General features: G+C 32.5%; 3 protein-coding genes across 9 annotated transcripts; 1 reads left to right on the top strand and 2 right to left on the bottom strand.

The window, feature by feature from the left end:
* The first annotated feature begins 10,311 nt into the window (after positions 1-10,311).
* On the top strand, positions 10,312-13,090 carry LOC106422073 (transcription factor VOZ1-like). Of its 7 annotated transcripts, none has more exons than XM_048740105.1 (5): positions 10,312-10,563; positions 10,763-11,013; positions 11,097-11,249; positions 11,582-12,041; positions 12,128-13,090. In XM_048740105.1, the coding sequence occupies exons 2-5, from the start codon at positions 10,783-10,785 to the stop codon at positions 12,685-12,687; spliced, it is 1,404 nt and encodes a 467-aa protein (XP_048596062.1). In that variant the 5' UTR covers positions 10,312-10,563; positions 10,763-10,782; the 3' UTR covers positions 12,688-13,090. The 7 variants fall into 7 exon arrangements, with proteins under 7 accessions (XP_048596062.1, XP_013718349.1, XP_013718350.1 ...); XM_013862895.3 differs by having other exon boundaries at positions 11,564-12,041; XM_013862896.3 differs by having other exon boundaries at positions 11,091-11,249.
* A 236-nt stretch (positions 13,091-13,326) lies between these two features.
* On the bottom strand, positions 13,327-15,322 carry LOC106422049 (ras-related protein RABA1i). Its single transcript, XM_013862872.3, has 2 exons — positions 14,883-15,322; positions 13,327-14,814 (listed from the first exon to the last, which is right to left on the bottom strand). Exons 1-2 carry the CDS (start codon positions 15,101-15,103, stop codon positions 14,379-14,381), a joined length of 657 nt encoding a protein of 218 aa, XP_013718326.1. The 5' UTR covers positions 15,104-15,322; the 3' UTR covers positions 13,327-14,378.
* A 190-nt stretch (positions 15,323-15,512) lies between these two features.
* LOC106421972 (GDSL esterase/lipase At1g28580) lies at positions 15,513-18,073 on the bottom strand. Its single transcript, XM_013862809.3, has 5 exons — positions 17,768-18,073; positions 16,669-16,884; positions 16,393-16,541; positions 16,034-16,310; positions 15,513-15,946 (listed from the first exon to the last, which is right to left on the bottom strand). The coding sequence occupies exons 1-5, from the start codon at positions 18,036-18,038 to the stop codon at positions 15,666-15,668; spliced, it is 1,194 nt and encodes a 397-aa protein (XP_013718263.1). The 5' UTR covers positions 18,039-18,073; the 3' UTR covers positions 15,513-15,665.
* Between the last annotated feature and the right edge of the window lie 214 nt (positions 18,074-18,287).

Below are 18,287 nucleotides of genomic sequence, written 5' to 3'. Positions count from 1 at the left end.
TGTGTCGTCTCACTAACACAAGTCTCAAATCTAAAGAGCACATTTTCCTTGCAAATCCAAACTCAGAAAACATTTTTAAAAGGAAACTACTTGATTTGTTATTGTTATTGTTTTTGTTCACCATTGCTGTTTAAACCCTAGTCAAGTTAAATACAAGATGAGCTGAACTTTCATTCACATAAACAAACATTAAACATATTCATTCCATTTCTTTTCGTATGATGTTTTAGAGTATATTGTATGTTTCAATTTGTATGGAGTTTTGAAACTATTTATGTTACACTATTAAAATAATTAATTAAAATATTAAAAGCAAATTAGTAAATGTTTGTTGTTTTCAAAACTTAAATAATCTCTTATATACTAAAGCACAAGTCAATCAACCAATAATATTTTGCCACATAATTTAAAAAAAAAATTTAGCAAAATCAAATAAAATCAAAAAGCAAAAGACCAAACCTCATGCATTACGTTTGATTTTAAATATTTACCAAAAGTAAATATTTTCTTAGTCCACTTCTCCATCGGTTGTTTTTTCAACAACCCACAATCACCATAAAGAGCACTTTAAAAATAACTAACCTCTATTCAACTATTTATATTTGTCTGAGATAATTCTATGAATATTTAATATCTTTTTCTTTATAAAAAAATACATTCTCTCTTTCCTAATCCAAAAACCTGATAAAAGCATGCAGTGCTTCTTTTCCGATATAATGGTTAACTATACTATGGCCAACCTGACTATGGCTATTATTTATCAAACCTCTTCAAGGCATCAACAGTCTAAAGGTTATAGTTCTTTTCAAAATTTTATAATCTGAGATGAGGCAAAATCGATATATCTAAATTTTTCTGTCTCTTAATATACTGTTCAAATATCTCTATTTATCTTTTTGTAGTCTTTGCATAATTGAAGAAATAGTATCCAGGAGCTAAAAAAATAATGATTTGACTGATGCAATTCTTAAAAACGTGAAAAGAGCAACAAAACTCACACGCTGAAAAACTATCATAAAAAAAAGAAATTATATGTATAAGTATTCTAGTTTACTTAACCTTTTTAGTGAAGTTTTAAGTACCGTATTTTTGCATGGTTTATTTCTAATTGATATTTATTTATTTATTGGCACTAATAAAATAAAAGTTATGAAGATACCACATATATAATATCATTATTTTTTGTGAATTCTGTTAAAAGGCTACTTGAATAACAAATGCATATTTCTTTGTTTATTTGCCAAATCAACATGTTTTTAAAATATGTATAAATAGGGAAACTAGAGTCAGATTCCTTTTTTATAAATAGAAAATAAAATATCTTAATAAACAAATCGTAATTGATATTTTACACCAGTGTTCTATAATGAAATTGGAACATTTATCATTTTTTATCCGTACGCAGCAGTACGGGAAGTATACTAGTTTACAATAAAGTTAAAACATCATTTAGTTATCTAAATTTTACTACCTCTTTTATTTGCATCCAATTTATATCTTCTAAAACCATATCCAATGCAATCAGAAAAAAATCACATTCAATGTATTTGCTATTTTTTTTTTGAATAGAAAAACTCTATAATAGACATGAAATAGATTTCAATGTAATTCTGTATAACAGTTCTCTCCAAATATGTAGTAAATATAGAAAAATGTTATTATAAATTGAGGAAAATAGGAATACGTATTTTAGATGAAGAAATAGAGATGAATTATAATAATTTTGCCTTTAAATGTTATTATACCAGCAAATATAGAAGTGAGTCGGAGATGTTTCAAAACTTGTTTTTGTTACCTCTCAACGATTTATCATCAAACCATTTTTTAATAAATGAATCCAAAAGAAAAAAATAAAAGAAGAACAAATCACAAACAAAGAAAGTAACTCAAGAAATGTGAAAAAAAATCTATGGAACACATTCAGTTCAAAAATTGGATTTCAACAAGTTACCTATGAAAGAAAAGGTGTTTTATCCCAATAAAGAAGTTGATGAAATTATATTGGTTATTCTGAAAATAAATTTTCCTAAAACTTTTTAGCTTTGATATTTATTTTTCTATCTCTGTAAGTTTCCAATTTAAGTTTTATGGTCACCTTTACTAAGGCTCCGAATTGTAACATCCGTCCCGCACCGCACCGCAGTTAACAGTAACAAAAATCTCTACATATACCATATATCTATACGTTTTTATAACTGTTAAAACCGCACCGCAATCAAACCGCTTGTCCCGCATCGCTCAATCCGCTGTTACCATTCGGAGCCTAAGTGTAAAGAAGATGACAATAAATATGTATTAAAATATTAAATTTAAACAAATATATTTTCTGTTTCTCTTTTGTTGCTTTCTATAATATTTTCCATTAATTTGGTCTGTTTTTCTTTTGCTTTGTTTCTACTTTGTCTCTGCTTTGTTGGTATATTTTAATATATACTATCCCTCGGAATACATGTTTAGTCAACGAAATTATGTAGTAATGTCATAGGTTGTCACAAGTTATTGAATATCTAAGTAAACAAAATTTAAAGTTATAAATAACATGACCAGATATATATTACCACAAACTAAATTATACAAAATATAAACAAATCTACCTAACAGACAACAATAGAAAAACATAACAATACAAAGTTCAAAATCAACCCACTAATCTGACAAGCCTAATACCTTCAACACATTTTGGACAATTACAAGATCACAATTAATTTGTATGGGAAAAAATCATCTTTTTCAAAACAAATTTCCCATATGTGGTAACTTGTATTTGTTTGATCCTCCAACTTACAAAATATTTTGCATGCATGATTGAACAGTTATCAAAATATTGTTTACTTTATTGTGGAATATTAATCAAAAGATCTTTTTACCGCAATAACAAGATTTTCAATCTTTTTGGGCATTCCTTATGTTGTAGTGTCAGAATGACATTGAAAAACCAAAAATCTAATATATTTAGATCTAGTGAGTTTGGTGGTTAGCACATCAATTGAATTTTAAAACCATTTTTCTGTAGCTTCCTAAAATTTTTTATCCCCACATTCAATATATGTTTCTTGCATTATCTTGTTGGATAAAAATGGGTTTTCTTCGATATTCCATTGGTCACTTTTCATGAATAGCTGGAATAATCTTGTGAATTAGAAATATTTTTTTTGTTGACAAAAAAATTAATGTTTTTATATATTGTCTCTTGGTAAATATTGCTGCTTTGAATTCTAAAGTTTCAGCATCTCTATTTTTACTCCTCTTCTTAGATGGTTACATAGTAACAAATGGAAATATTCTAAAATTTCTAGAAAATATCTTTCTTTTCCTTCTTTAAAGCTTGAATGAGAAATATCAGCTAAAAACATAACTTTTTCAATATAGTTCCTTCATTGACATGTACACAATATCTCTTCTTCACTCGGAAGTAGATAATATTTCTCTGGCTTCTTTGTCATATAAAACTATTTTTCATCGATATGCACAATATTGTATATATCAATAATGTTTGGATCATAAGATAAATCATTCTTATCCAGTATACATATACAAAATTGTAGTCTACCTCACATATTGTCATACTTTAAATAAAGCTTTAAGCTATTGATATGTCATCGAATAAACTCTTCTTTCTTATGCCTGAATAACATTGTAAGACTCACATTCATACCCATGTTACCTTACACAAACGAACAACTTTGTGGTCGTTGTCCATGGCTATGAATGTTAATCTTACAACATTATTAAGGCATAAGAAAGAAGGGTTTATTCGACGACATATCAATAACATCAAGCCTCATCTAAAGGAAGACAATATGTGAGCTAGACTACAATTTTGTATATTTATGCTGGATAAGAATATTTTGTCTTATGATCCAAACATTGTTGATATATACAATATTGTGCATATCGATGAAAAATGGTTTTATATGACAAAGAAGCCAGAGAAATATTATCTACTTCCGAGTGAAGAAGAGACATCATGTATATGTCAAATCAAGAACTATATTGGAAAGATTATGTTTCTAGCTGCTATAGCTCGTTCAAAATTTTGATAAAGAAGGAAAATCAATATTTTATGGAAAACAAGAATCTTTTCGTTTGTTACTAAGCAACCATCTAAAAGGACACATAAAATAGAGATGTTTGAATTTTAGAACTCAAAGCAGCAACATCTATCAAGAGAGAATACATAAAAAATGTCTAGTTGACAAGGTTATTCCAGCAATTCATGAAAAGTGTCCAATGAAATATCAAAGGAAACCCATTTTATCCAACAAGCTAATGCAAGAACACATATTGAATGTAGGGATGAAGATTTCCAAAAATCAACATCAAAAATAGTTTTAATATTCAGTTGACTTACCAATCACCAAATTCATAAGATCGTCTTGGATTTTTCAATGTCATTCAGTCACTGCAATATAAGGAATGCCCAAAAATGATTGAAGACGTTGTTCATGCGGTAGAAAGGTCTTTTGATCAATAATCCACAAAAAGGTAAACAATATTTTTCTGACTCTTCAATCATGCATGCAAGAAATTTTAAAAGTTAGAAGATTAAACAAATACAAAATACCATGTGAAAACCTGTTTTGGAAAATGATGATCTTCTTCCTGTACAAATTAATTGTGATCTTGTATTAGTCCAGAAATTGTTGAGGGCATTAGACTCGTCAGATTAGTGGGGTTGATTTTAAATTTTGTATTGTTATGGTTTTCTATTGTTGCATGTTATGTGGATTTGTTTATGGTAATATATTTCTTGTCATGTGATTTATAACTAAATTTTGTTTACTTAGATATTCAATAGCATGTGACTACCTACGACGTTACTACATAGTTTTGTTGACTAAACGTATATTCCAATGGATAGTAACAGATGAAGGATATTAAAGCAGAACAACAAAGGTGAGACAAAGTAGAAACAAAGCAAAGAAAAACAGAACAAATTAATGAAAAATAAAGTAGAAACATAGCAAGAAAGAGAATTTGGATTTAACTTTTTAGTTCATTTATTATCTTCTTCTCCTTACACTTAGTAATAGTGGCCATAAAAAAATTAAGAAAGAAACTTATAGAGATTGAAGGATAAATATCAAAGTTAAATAGCTATATGAAAATTTATTTTCAGGGTAGCCAATATAATTTCATCTACTTCTTTACTGGTCTGATACTCTTCTTTTTCCACATGTAATTTGTTTCATTCTAATTTCTAAACTGAATGTGTTTCATAGATTCTTTTCACATATCTTGAGTTACTTTTTTCTTTTTTAACTCAACTTCGTACTTTTCATTTACCAAGTCATGATACAAGAAACTTGACGACAAGAGACTTAAACCCCCAAAAAGTAATCTAAACCCTATCAACTTGATTGGAAAAAAACTAAACCAACCAAAAACAGAATGAAACACAAAAAATAACCAATCAACACCAAAAAAAATGAGAATAAACCCAATACACATCTTCACTTTCTAACCCATCTCATGTCCCATCGAACAATCCAACACCCAGATCACGTTCCGAGTCCTGAACAAAATATGGTCTCTCTCCTAGCCTCACCTTCCACATTTCGTTTCACCCCGGTTTTCTACACAAACAATACAAAAATTTAATAAAAAACAAAGATCTTACAAAACACAAACAAATTAACCAAACCAATCTTAATCTCCAAAGAAACATCTGAGTAATAAACAACAAATAAAGCTCGAGACAATAGTTTAACTCCATAACACTTTGCAAACAAAACCCACAAGAATAACACTCCACTTCTTAGACACATAAACAGACCACTAATACAAAAACATCTAAAAGTGCGTGTCACTTCAATCAAAAATAACCAAACTTAACTTACACCATTGCCCAGTTCATTCTTCACTTTCTTTCTTTCTAACCAACATTTTACATTTTTTCAATTTCCACTTCTCAAAAAAAAATATCATTGACAATCTCAAAAAAACCATAGAAGACAAAATAATAATAAAAAGACAAAACATTTCTAAATGACAAAAACTTTTTAATTTTTGTAACCATGTAAATTTTAACAACTATAGAAACTTTACAAATTTCAACTCAAAATAAAATAATCAATAAATTTAATAATAACTAATAAATTTAAAACACATTATAAATTAAAATATTTACATAAAATTCATTTTTTCCAAAAGCTTAAAAGAAAAATTACAAACAAAATAAAACTTTACAAGTAAGAAAGAAATCACAATACTTTGATACATCCAATACAATAACACCTTTTCTATTCAAAAACAAACAAAAATTATTAAAAACCCTTCACATTTAAAATCCATTCTCTAAGATCAATCACTCTCATTAACCTACATATAACACAATAATATAACATTCATTCTATAAAATGTCAATTTGACATTTTAAATATATAACTTAAACATTTATATAATTTAAATTTAGAAACAACAATAATAATACAATTAAGAAATTAAATAATAACAAATTAAATAAGTATTATTAAATTAATTAAAGTAAATATAATTAAGAATAATATATAAATATATATATAAATATTATTAAATAAACAATAATATCGATAAGATAATATTAATATACAGTATACAGAAACAAACACAAAAAATAAGTATATACACATTAATAATAATAAAAAATCAAAATTAAACATAAATAAAAATAAATAAAGATAAAACAAATAGTAAATAATATAAATAATACATATAAGAAATGAAATAGAAATATTACATTAAACATCTTTCGTAATATTACCACTTAATATTAAAGCAAAACAATTGAATATATAAATATAAAATATAAGAAAACCTAAATACTAAATAAATATACAATATAAGAAATAGAAAACTATATTAAAAATCTATCTGAAAAATGTATAGTTTTTTCCGGGTTTTTGCTAAGAAAATATGTGTAAATATACAATATATGTGTTTTGCTATATGTTATTTTTTGCCATTATTTTCTATTTCTAAAAGAAAATGGTTAAGCACCATTATCACTTAGGCTAAGCACACGAACAAAATAAAATTCAAACATCGCTAGAAATCTTATAGAAAATTCATCAATACAATAAATTTAACTTACTTTATATTGAGAAAATAAAGAAATAGCTGAATACAACAAAGACTTCTAAGGGACTGGACTAAACACGTACCACTTAAACCAAACACCGATGATAATTCCAGATAATAACAACCCAAAGAAACCAACACAACCAAAAAACTCAAAACCAAATTACCAAAGCAAATCACATCCGGTTTCTATTCTTTCTTATACGAGGCGTTTTAGATTCTTTCAATTCACATTCTTGTAGATCGACCATCAACAGATGGTCATCACTATCATCATTCATCATGAAGAATCTGCCTAATAACAAACTAATCTAGTAACAAGGGTGAAAAAAAAAAGTTGTGATTTTGAGGTTTGGTATGCAGTATTTCATTGGTGCTTGCCATACTGTCTTTGGTCCTAATCCTTTGTCTTTTAATTTCTTTTGAGTTCTTTTGTAAATGACCTTGAGGCAGTATTGGAAACAATCCCCTTGGGCGTCTTGTTTTACGAGTTTCAATCCCATTGTTTGTCTTGTTTTCTATCCTCTCCATCTTTTCTCTATTTATCTCCTTGTGCTCATATTCTCTGTCTATCTTGCAACTTTGTAAGTCAAACTCCGCCCGTGCCAAAAAAAAAAAGTGATAAGTGCACTTCTGCGACGTACTTTCTCGTTTGTTGTTTACAGTAAAGGCGATCTGAGGTTAATGAACAAAAAAAAAAAAAAATTTTAAAAAAAAAAACATAGGCAAATAAAACAAAATTCCACTAGAGAGGTACAGTACACACTATTTTATTTATCTGATACAATAAGAATAGAAAAAAATAACATACAGTTTTATTTAGCGTACATCTAAAGAAAAGAAAATAAATATAAAATTTCGAAATTTAACATTGAACTTTTATTAAAAAAAAATAAAAATGTCTTTTTTTTTTAAATGACGATCAAAAAGGGAAAAACAAGATTCAAAAACGCAAATCAACACATGTTACTGATATTAGCTACAATTCCTATTAAGCAAAGTGTACATGTTGTTTAATATGAAAACAAGATGTCTGCCACTATATTAAATCTTTTCTTTTTCTAGGCGAACATCCTTCTAAACGCCTTGCCTATTCCCTTACCGTCAAATGCAAAAAAGAAGATCTATCGAGCAACGAGTTAGAATGTATAGGGGGAGCTAAGGGTGGGGATTACTCTTACACAATGAGTAGCTATCAACGAAACTTTTGAATGTAGATAAGAAAGCAAATGCTTAGAACATCATGGAGAACCTACAAACATAATCAAACACGACAAATGCTAACGTAATACCAAAGAACATCACCAAAACCTAACATCAATGGATTCATATTTAACATACATTACTCTTTTGTTAACGCTAATGACATGTGATGTTTAAATATGCTAGAAGCAAATGTTTAGCCTTAATCTAAAAGAAAATAATGTATGTTCATGGATGGATATTTATTAGCTAGAGTGTGATAATTCAATAAACATGGTTTGCAAAACAGAAAGTTACGCTTCGTTTTGAAAAGAAAATCAGGACCCCATGATTAAGCATGAGCTAGTGGAACCACTCTTTTCTTTCTTTTGTATCTGAGGTGGACATTTTAGGCATGTGTTATAGATATCTTATTATGGTGAATAATTAAAGAAAATAGAAGCTAAGAGGAATTAAACAACAACTTTCTCCACTGCATTAGTTTGGTACGGGTCTAAGTTAAAGTGAAGGGGTGGATCGATCCATTCAAAACCGATGAGCTATGATGTAAGGAGCAAAACATTTTTCATATCTATAAAAACTTTTAAGGAAAAATATTAGAAATGTGGCTACCGAACAAGCAAACGGGAGTCGTTAAAAGAACGAAAACAATTTGATTGTGACTAAAATGTAAACGTATAAGGTTAAGACGAAGATCAACGTGTACAGGACAAGGAGAAAAACAAGCAAATACATAAAGAATAAAGAAGATAGAATATGACCACTGATTAAATCGAAAGTAAATGGTGTGACGAAATGAAATGAGCATCACAAAATAGGAATATGGAAGAGAACATATATAGTGGAAACAAAGCTACTTATTCCTTCCTTGCCACTATCTCCATTCGTTACACCTCTTTTCGCTTTTACATCTAATTTTGTTATCACTTACCCCAAAAATGAAGAGAATAAAAATTAAAAAATTCAGTATTCACGACACTTGTCCAATTTGTGATTTTACGATTCTTTTATCAAGATCCCTTTGATTTTTCTTATTTCTTTCCCAAAGAGTCGTTGCAAATTTACTTTTCTGTTTGACCTTTTCAAAATTACCAAATATTTTAATTTTGCAAAATGTGATATTTTATATAAAGAATTACATAATACATGCTCTTGAAAAATACAACATTGTATTTAGTCACAATCAAATTTTATTCATTTATTTAAATTAGATTCTAATAAATCTAACCTCAAGAATGAAAAACCACATCACAACAGTAAGACAAGTAGACAACCTACAAAAGAAAAAAACTTTACATATGTGTATTACCACTACACGCCACAACACCGACCATAACCTTCTCCTAAAGTTTAATGGGATAAAACAAACCTACTAGAAACAAGAAATTTTACATTTTAAATAAAAAAACTAGAAACAAAGTAAAAATGCTCTTAACATTTAACTTTTTCTTAAAAAAGTGCGAAAACTATCAAGAATTACCACCCAGACATAGTAGATACTAGTTGGTTTAAACGCAGCTCCTTATTCAAATCCGGTAAATAGAATGTTTTACGCCCATAAATGATATCAACAAAAACTACTCCAAACCATAAAAAAACCTAGAGCCAATCAGCCAAATGCCCAAACTTCTCCTAGTTAACCATAAGAAAAAAGAAAAAAAAAACTATCATGAGCATAAAAAATAAGAAACATCTAGTTTAGAATATGTAATTCAGAAGTTAACGACAATCCACTTGATGCTCTAACATACTTGCTTCTTTTATTTAATAACCGTTAAAATTCTTCATTTATGCATCCAATCTTTTACATGTCTAAACTCAGTTTTTGAAAAGTTAGGAGTTACCAACATTTAAGTTATTTATCATATTCGTAACACGATATATTTAGACATGTATACCGATTAGTTTTGATTACAACATATGTGTCATCATAAATTACTTTGAGATAATTACAAAAATCGTCTTTGTTAACTTTCTTAGATTTTCAAAAAATGAAAAGAATTAGTTGCTTCAGAAGTAGAAAAAGTAACTAGAGTCCATAAACTACATACTTAAAAATTGTATATTCCGAAAATGATGGTTAAAAATCAAATAAACTTTTATACCCATAAAAAACATTTAATGGAAGAATAAAGAGTCCTGTTCTCCAAGTGTACACAATACATGGTGGTCGTCTCTTTTGCTCATAAAAGGAAAAAGAAAAGTGGAGAAGAAGAGAACCAAGCAACGTTTCTTCCTTCTCCGATTCCTTTGTGGGTTTTCTCCTCCGATTGAGAATTGAGATCTTTCTCCGACAGTAAGGTCATTTCCTTGGTTCCTTAGCTCGAAAAAGCTCTCGCCTTTTTGCTTCAACATGATTGAGTTGTGCTTGATATGTTGTTACTTTTAACTCTATGCATGATTGATTCCTTGTTCCTAAGCTGTTTCCGCTCCAGGGTTTGATCAAAAGCTACGATCTTTCCTCCGTATGTGATTGTTTTTCTCTGTGTGTGTTTTGCAGAATCTGTGTTTGTGTTTCTTATGACGGGGAAGAGATCTAAGATAACTTGCAGATCTACTTCGCACAAGCTGTTCAAGGACAAGGCCAAGAACCGCGTTGATGATTTGCAAGGGATGCTTTTGGATCTCCAGTTTGCGAGGAAAGAGAGCAGGGGTGTTGATGTCACTCTTCTTGAGGAGCAGGTGAACCAGATGCTCCGTGAGTGGAAGTCTGAGCTCAACGAGCCTTCTCCAGCTTCATCCTTGCAACAAGTAATGGAATCTACTAGTATTGATTGTTTGTTTGTAACTTGCATGCTTTTGGTCATTGTGGGTTTTGTTTTGGTTAGGAACAGGGAGGTACTCTGGGGTCTTTCTCAACAGACATTTGTCGGCTTCTGCAGCTCTGTGATGAGGAAGATGATGCAACCAGCAAGTTAGCTCCACCCAAGCCTGAGCCTACTACTGATCAGAATCTTGAAGCTGGAAAAGCTGCTGTCTTCCAAAGGGTCAGTTACTCATTTTACTGGTGCTTTAGAGCATCTCCAACCCCACTCTATTCTATTTTAGAGTAAAAAATATTCTAATGGTACTCTATTTCTCATTCTATTAAGTAAAAAATAGTTTTACTCCAAATATAGAGTAATTTGTTTTTTTTGTTCATCACTTTATTTTCTACTCTAAAATAAAGTACCATTGGAGCAAACTCAAACTCTATTATAGAGTTACTCTATTTTAGAGTAAAAAATAGAGTAAGCCATTGGAGATGGTCTTAGTTGTCCGTGCAGTCCGTTATTGTGTGTCTAATGCTGAATATTGACAGGGATACAATTTGGTCCAGGAGAAATCAGAAAATGAGTTTCCATTGGCTGACCATGGCAACAACTTCGATGGAACCGCTCATTTGGATTACAATCAGTACGATCTGCAACAAGAGTTTGAACCAAACTTCAACGGTGGTTTTAACGAGTGTCCCACTTATGGTCCTCTACACATCTCTGCTTTCATCCCAACGATCTGTCCTCCACCATCTGCCTTCTTGGGTCCAAAATGTGCTCTTTGGGATTGCCCTCGGCCTGCTCAAGGCTTCGACTGGTTCCAGGATTACTGCAGCAGCTTCCACGCTGCACTTGCTTTCAACGAAGGCCCACCAGGGATGAACCCCGTCGTGCGTCCTGGTGGCATTGGCTTGAAAGACGGTCTGCTTTTTGCAGCTCTAAGCGCCAAAGCTGGAGGGAAAGATGTCGGTATCCCCGAGTGTGAAGGAGCTGCAACTGCTAAATCTCCATGGAATGCTCCTGGTAAGCTTTGGTCTCTTTGATTTCATGAAGTTTACGTTCTTGATCTGGTTAGACTCAAACCTTGATTTTTTTTGGTGTTACTGTAGAGCTCTTTGATCTCACGGTTCTGGAGAGTGAGACACTAAGGGAGTGGCTGTTCTTCGACAAGCCGAGGAGAGCCTTTGAGAGCGGGAACAGAAAGCAAAGATCCTTACCAGATTACAACGGTCGCGGCTGGCACGAGTCGCGCAAACAGATCATGAACGAGTTCGGAGGGCTGAAGAGGTCTTACTACATGGATCCACAGCCTCTGCACCATTTCGAGTGGCATCTATACGAGTACGAGATCAACAAGTGCGACGCTTGTGCCTTGTACAGGCTCGAGCTCAAGCTCGTAGTTGATGGGAAGAAGAACTCAAAGGGAAAAGTGTCGACAGACTCGGTTGCTGATCTGCAGAAACAGATGGGAAGACTCACAGCTGAGTTCCCTCAAGAGAATGTCAACAACAAACGTTGCATCAAAGGAAGGCCAAAAGTGAACACAAAAGTGGCAGCCACTACCACAGGGAATGTTCAGAACACAGTAGTAGAGCAGGGGAATGAGTATGGAGTAGGTGAAGAGTTTAACTATCTTGTCGGAAATCTAACCGACTATTATCTTCCCTGAGAAGGAACAAACAAAACACTGTTGCTTACTATTAACCAGGCAACAGAAGAAGAAGAAGCTTCTACATCTTGTAGGGCAAGTTATGGATTTTTCTTTTCTTTTTATCTTATGACTATAATCATCTCTATATCCATGGAGATTACTATGTGTATATATAACAAGAAAGGGGATGCAGAAGAAGACTGTCATGGAGTTTGAGAGAGCTTGTTTCTTCTAACCACAAGTAAAAGTTGAGAAGGAGACTGCTTTTTTTTAAAGATTCAGTCTATGGGAGGTGACATTCCGGTTTATATGTATTTTGATGCATTTTCGAATGCAGATGACGAGTTATGTAACCGTTTTGGTTATCGTTTTATTGTGTTCTTATACAGTCTGAAACTTGAATGATAACACCGTTCTTGCTCTTAGTCTATCATATGCCTGGGCGTATTTACCCACAGATAGAGCTGGGAATTTTAATTAATGCCCGCGGGCCCTGCCCCATTTGACCCGCTGCGGGGCGGGTGCGGGTCGAAGAATTTGAAAATTTGCAATGGCGGGTGCGGGTGCGGGTCAAGATTATTTTAAGCGGGGCGGGTGCGGGTCAGTCGAATTTGAGTCGCGGGTACTCGTTAACCCGCAAATTTAAGAAAAAAAGATTTTTTTTTTTTAAAAAATGTTTTTTTATAAAAAATATATTAAATCTCGTAAATATTTATATAATTTTAATTATTAATATATTATTTTAATATAATTTTTTAAAAATAATATTTTTTAACTATATAATAATTATTTTTAATTAAAATAATTATTTTTAATATAATTAATATTACCCGCGGGTTAAGCGGGTTACCCGCGGGTTTTTGCGGGGCGGGTGCGGATAGAAATTTTTTTGTTTGTGAGTTATGCGGGTCGATTTTTTGAATCAAAAAAATGATTCAACCCGCAGCGGGTCGGGGCGGGTTGACCCGCAAACCCAGCACTACCCACAGACCGAACTCCCTTGCCTTAATCCGAACAAAAAAAAAATAAAAAATCGATCTTAACCGTTTTACAAAAACAAAACTTGATCTTAACCGTTTTACAAAAACAAAACTTCAGAGCTTGGTACCGTAGAGTACTTTAGAGTTTGGGTATAACCAAAACCAAATTTAAGAATTTGGTACTTTACGGTTTGGATATAACCAGAGCCAAATCGCAAATATCTGAAATTAGTTATATATGTTAATGTTTATATATATATTAAGGTAGTTTGGATGTTTTAGAATATTTTAAAAGATTTTTGTAGTTTGTTTTATTTGTTATTTTGACTATTTTTAATTAGTTTAGATAGTTTAGCTAATTTTTAATTAGGTTTGTGAATAATTAATATATTTTGAGTATTTGTTTGTCAATTTTTTTAGTTTTTGAAAAATGTTTTAAGGTTATTTCAGACATTGGTTCTAATCGATCCGAACCAAATCTGGAAGGAACCGAATCAAACTCGAACCAATAATTAGTAAAACCCGAATGGAACCTATAAACATTATACCAAAAATTCAAAAATCTGAATCAAACCAAACCGAACCCAACTGGCCTAGGCCTAGTCTATCACGTCCTCACTGAGTATGAACTTTGTTTCTCTGATAATTACAAGAATGTATACAAATTTGCATGATAATTAGTTAAAATGAAAATACAAGAAAGACAGAGAGAGAGACAAGTGTGTGTGTCTAAGCAGAGCAGCAACCAGGTTTTTTAACAGCTGAGATATCATCTCTGCCTCCGACATTAATCGTCTGTCCTTTAGGCAAAGCCGTGGTTGGATCATCTCCAGCTTCAAGAGCCTTCTTGCTAACAACTCTGTAAATCTGAGTCAAAACTTCGGTGAAAGCATTCTCAACGTTCAGAGCTTCAAGTGCAGACGTCTCCATGAAAAAAGTGTTCTCCCTCTCCGCAAAGGCCTTTGCGTCTTCCGTTGAGATAGCTCTAAGATGACGAAGATCAGCTTTGTTGCCAACGAGCATTATCACAATGTTTGCGTCTGTGTGGTCCCTTAGCTCCTTTAGCCACCTCTCAACGTTCTCGAACGTTACGTGACGCGTCACGTCGTAAACTAGTAACGCACCGACGGCTCCTCGGTAGTAAGCGCTCGTGATGGCTCGGTACCTAATCATTGCCATTAAAGTTTCGTGAAAAGATGAGTTAAGAACACGTTCTTGAATGTTCTTTTGTACCTTTCTTGGCCGGCTGTGTCCCAGATTTGAGCTTTGACGATCTTGTCATCGCATTTTATGCTACGTGTGGCGAACTCCACACCGATGGTTGCACGTGAGTCGTGGCTGAAGTCATTTCTGGTGAAACGAGATAACAGGTTTGATTTTCCGACCCCGGAGTCTCCGGTTAAGACCACCTTGAAGAGGTAGTCGTAATCGTCTTCTGCTCTATATGCTCCCATCTTCTTTTGTCCACCTACTTAAACCTCTTTTGTTTTTATGAGTTTGTTGTCGGGAGACGAGTTATATTCAAGAATAAAAATGTTATTTGGCTGTTCCAAGAACATGGGATGATGCTACTCAATGTGTTTTTTTTTGTTTGGTTCTAAAAATATTTGTTTTGGTTTCTGTTGGTTTTAACGTTTTCTAAATTGGAGAGATCACCAATTTGAGTTTTGAATTTGGGAAGACAATGAGAGGTACCACTCAGAACTCGCAAATCTCGCTCGGCCAAGACATTTAGTTTCTTGTTTTGGTTTAGTTAGAATCTCAAAACCGGTTTTTTCTGGTTTGAGAAATTTCAGTTCAATTTGGTTCGGTCAAGTTTTTCTTCCTGTACATTTTTGCTGATACTACTTAATTTCAAATAAATGTTTCAGTTTGTGACCTTTTATAAGTTTGATCCACAAGTGCAAAACAGTTCATTTTTTCACCTTAAGTAGAAACAAACACATTAGGGATACAATTCTTATTCCTTACCAACTTAATTCTCTCACAAAGCCTTTGTGAAGTAGTAAATCTCCATCACCTACTGCTAAAAGAATACTGTCTACCTGATGATGTTCTGTTCTTAATATCAAAGCCGGGGCATGACCAGTCGAAAGCAGGAAGCGTGTAGGGTCCCTCCAGTAATCCCATGGCGACCCATCTATACGCAGACTCGGTCAAATGAAAACCGTCCCAATGCACATACTTAGAAGGATCAGTACAACAATCAACTCCTTTAGTTCCACACTGACTACCATTGTTGAAGTTGTATGGACCTCCTGTTCCACAGCAAGCTGACAAAGGTCGATTCACGAACCCTGATGATCACACACAATGATGGGTTTATTAAGAAACTTGGTTAGTTTATTGGTTAACCGAAGAAAAATGGGTATGTAGAAATAAACCGAATCTGGCCGGTTCTTGGAAAATATGTAACAAGGCGTTGTAGTAATCAGCATATAGGATTGTAACATGAGGGTAGAGTTTCTGGAGTCTGTTGAGTTCTTCTTGAAGCTCTTTGTTGTGATGTTCTACAAACTCGTTTAGCCAGTTCAAGCATCCTGTTAAAGGATTGTATTCTTCTTGGTTTGATGTTTGATACTGCGTTAAAAACGATGTCCAGCATCCGATTGGGAGGTCCGTAGGCACCATGATCGTTCTGCCTCCCATGTGAACCAACTCCTACATCGCGTTCAAGATCCTGTCTCATAACTCAAACCATGCAGAACATCAAAAACTGGACTTTCCAAGAGAGAATGTTTACCGTAATCACAGAAGATATAGTACTGATCACTAGCGGAACCAGTTCTTTGATCTCCTCGATGCTTTTTCCAACCAAGAGTCCGTAGTTATAATCATTCCCTCCGATCTCTCCAACGATAATCAAAGCATCTCCAATCATCTCTCTACAATCTATAAGAAGCCATTACAACTATGCTTGTTTTATTTTATTTTTGGATAAAAAGTATGCTTGTTTCATTGAACTTTTCTACTTGTTATAATTCACAAAAAAAGAAAAAGAGAGTTGATCTTCATTAACCTGAAGGTGAACCACATATATTTGGCAAACTCTTCTTGAAGCTCTTAAGCTGAACTCCTAAACTAACGTTGGTGTAAGCATAATGGATTCCTCTGCTCTCAAGAAAACTCCGTTCCAATGCGGTTGCACCCGCTACAGCGAAATTAACTCCTTTCTGGAAGCTCTCATTTGGGGATCCAAAGTAAGGAGGCACATAAGGAAGCCTTAAAAATTCAGCTGTAAAAAGATCCCAAGAAAGACCAATAAGACACATGAGTGTCACTTTAGGTATCTTTTTGCTTAACTTGTAGTTCAAGACAATAAAAAAAAACAGAGAAAGAGCATACGACTAGACCATGTTAGAAAAACATCTTACAAGAACATAATGTTAATAACATTCATTTGCTTCCAAACATAAAGTGACTTCAGCATTAGGACACAACAGAGAAGAAGCTCCAAGTTGTTGGAGATTTGCTATGCATTGTTTCAAGTGTAGTCACAAGTAGACTATTAGACCATCTCTAATTCACTTTAATTTTTTCTTTAAAATATAACAACTCTATAATAGAGTTAGAATTATATTCCAATGACATTTTATTTAAAAAAGAAAAATAAAGCGTCTAACAAAAAGATAAGTGAATTATTCTACTTATATAAAAGTAAACTCAGGCTAGTACTCCACTATTTTGGATGTTAATAAAAGAAATAAGTGGAATTAAAGGAATGATCAATTGATCATTAGTGGAATCAAATGGAATGTAATTAGTATTCCATTTGTTTTATAATTATTTTCACGTGGAATGATTTTTCAAAAAAATATTATTATTTTTTTTAGAACGACAATGAATGAAATGGAATACTCATTTTTTTTTATTCATTGCAACTGGTGAATATTTTATGAAATAAAAATGAATTAAGAATTCAGTTCTATTCTAAAACATGCATTCCAATTATATCTCGTTTTACTCTATTTTTGAGTGAAAGAGTAATACTAAAATATTTTGACTTTGTTTTAAAGCTAAAGAATAGAATAGGATTCGAGAGAGTTCAAAAAAAAAAAAAATTAGGATTCCAGATATTCTTGGAGAGGTCAGGTCGTAAGAGAGAATATATCATCTACCTATGAAGTCGATAATGAGACGGCCGTTGGAGAAACGACCTGTGGGGACGTGGAAAAAGGTTTCACCGTACGGAGGAAACGCAGACTGAGGAAGGTTGTTAAGGTCGGAGAGGTGGAGCAAGTTTCCGGTGTCGGTGATGGAATCACCGAAGATTATGATAGACTTGAAATTCCGACACTGTTGTTCTGAAGTTACTGCGGCAGTGGTTAGCAAAGTAATTAGAAAGAAGTTTTTGAGTTTCTTGGAGAGATGAGAGGCTAAAGACGCCATGAAGAAGAGTAGAAAAGAGAAGCACTGTCTTCAGCAATGGGGTTTTGCGATTTTAAGTTTGAGGACAAAATCCCCTGTCTTCTGTCTCTGTCTCGCTCAATTCAGAAACTAATTCTAATAAATATTTTTTTTTTCCTTTTCAGAAAAAACAGCACCATTCATCCCAACAACTCCTTTAAAAATGGATTTCTTTTTTATTTTCAATTTTTTTTAAATCTCCACCAAACGTAATTTTTTTTTTTTTGAAAC

The sequence above is a fragment of the Brassica napus genome, chromosome A9 (genome assembly GCF_020379485.1).
Source record: "Brassica napus cultivar Da-Ae chromosome A9, Da-Ae, whole genome shotgun sequence".
Classification (NCBI taxonomy): domain Eukaryota; kingdom Viridiplantae; phylum Streptophyta; class Magnoliopsida; order Brassicales; family Brassicaceae; genus Brassica; species Brassica napus.
Note: the sequence above shows the minus strand (reverse complement) of the source record. Positions and strands in the feature narration are given on the sequence as shown.

What these genes read in the sequence shown, in the direction of transcription:
- LOC106422049 (XM_013862872.3), bottom strand. Translation starts at nt 15,103, where the DNA reads ATGGGAGCATATAGAGCAGAAGACGATTACGACTACCTCTTCAAGGTG. An exon ending in GACACAGCCGGCCAAGAAAG is followed by an intron (nt 14,815 to 14,882) that starts GTACAAAAGAAC and finishes GGCAATGATTAG; the next exon opens with GTACCGAGCCATCACGAGCG.
- LOC106422073 (XM_013862893.3), top strand. Translation starts at nt 10,783, where the DNA reads ATGACGGGGAAGAGATCTAAGATAACTTGCAGATCTACTTCGCACAAG. An exon ending in CAGCTTCATCCTTGCAACAA is followed by an intron (nt 11,014 to 11,090) that starts GTAATGGAATCT and finishes TGTTTTGGTTAG; the next exon opens with GAACAGGGAGGTACTCTGGG. An exon ending in AAGCTGCTGTCTTCCAAAGG is followed by an intron (nt 11,250 to 11,563) that starts GTCAGTTACTCA and finishes GAATATTGACAG; the next exon opens with GGATACAATTTGGTCCAGGA.
- LOC106421972 (XM_013862809.3), bottom strand. Translation starts at nt 18,038, where the DNA reads ATGGCGTCTTTAGCCTCTCATCTCTCCAAGAAACTCAAAAACTTCTTT. An exon ending in TCTCATTATCGACTTCATAG is followed by an intron (nt 16,885 to 17,767) that starts GTAGATGATATA and finishes ATCTTTTTACAG; the next exon opens with CTGAATTTTTAAGGCTTCCT. An exon ending in CCAAGAACCGGCCAGATTCG is followed by an intron (nt 15,947 to 16,033) that starts GTTTATTTCTAC and finishes TGTGATCATCAG; the next exon opens with GGTTCGTGAATCGACCTTTG.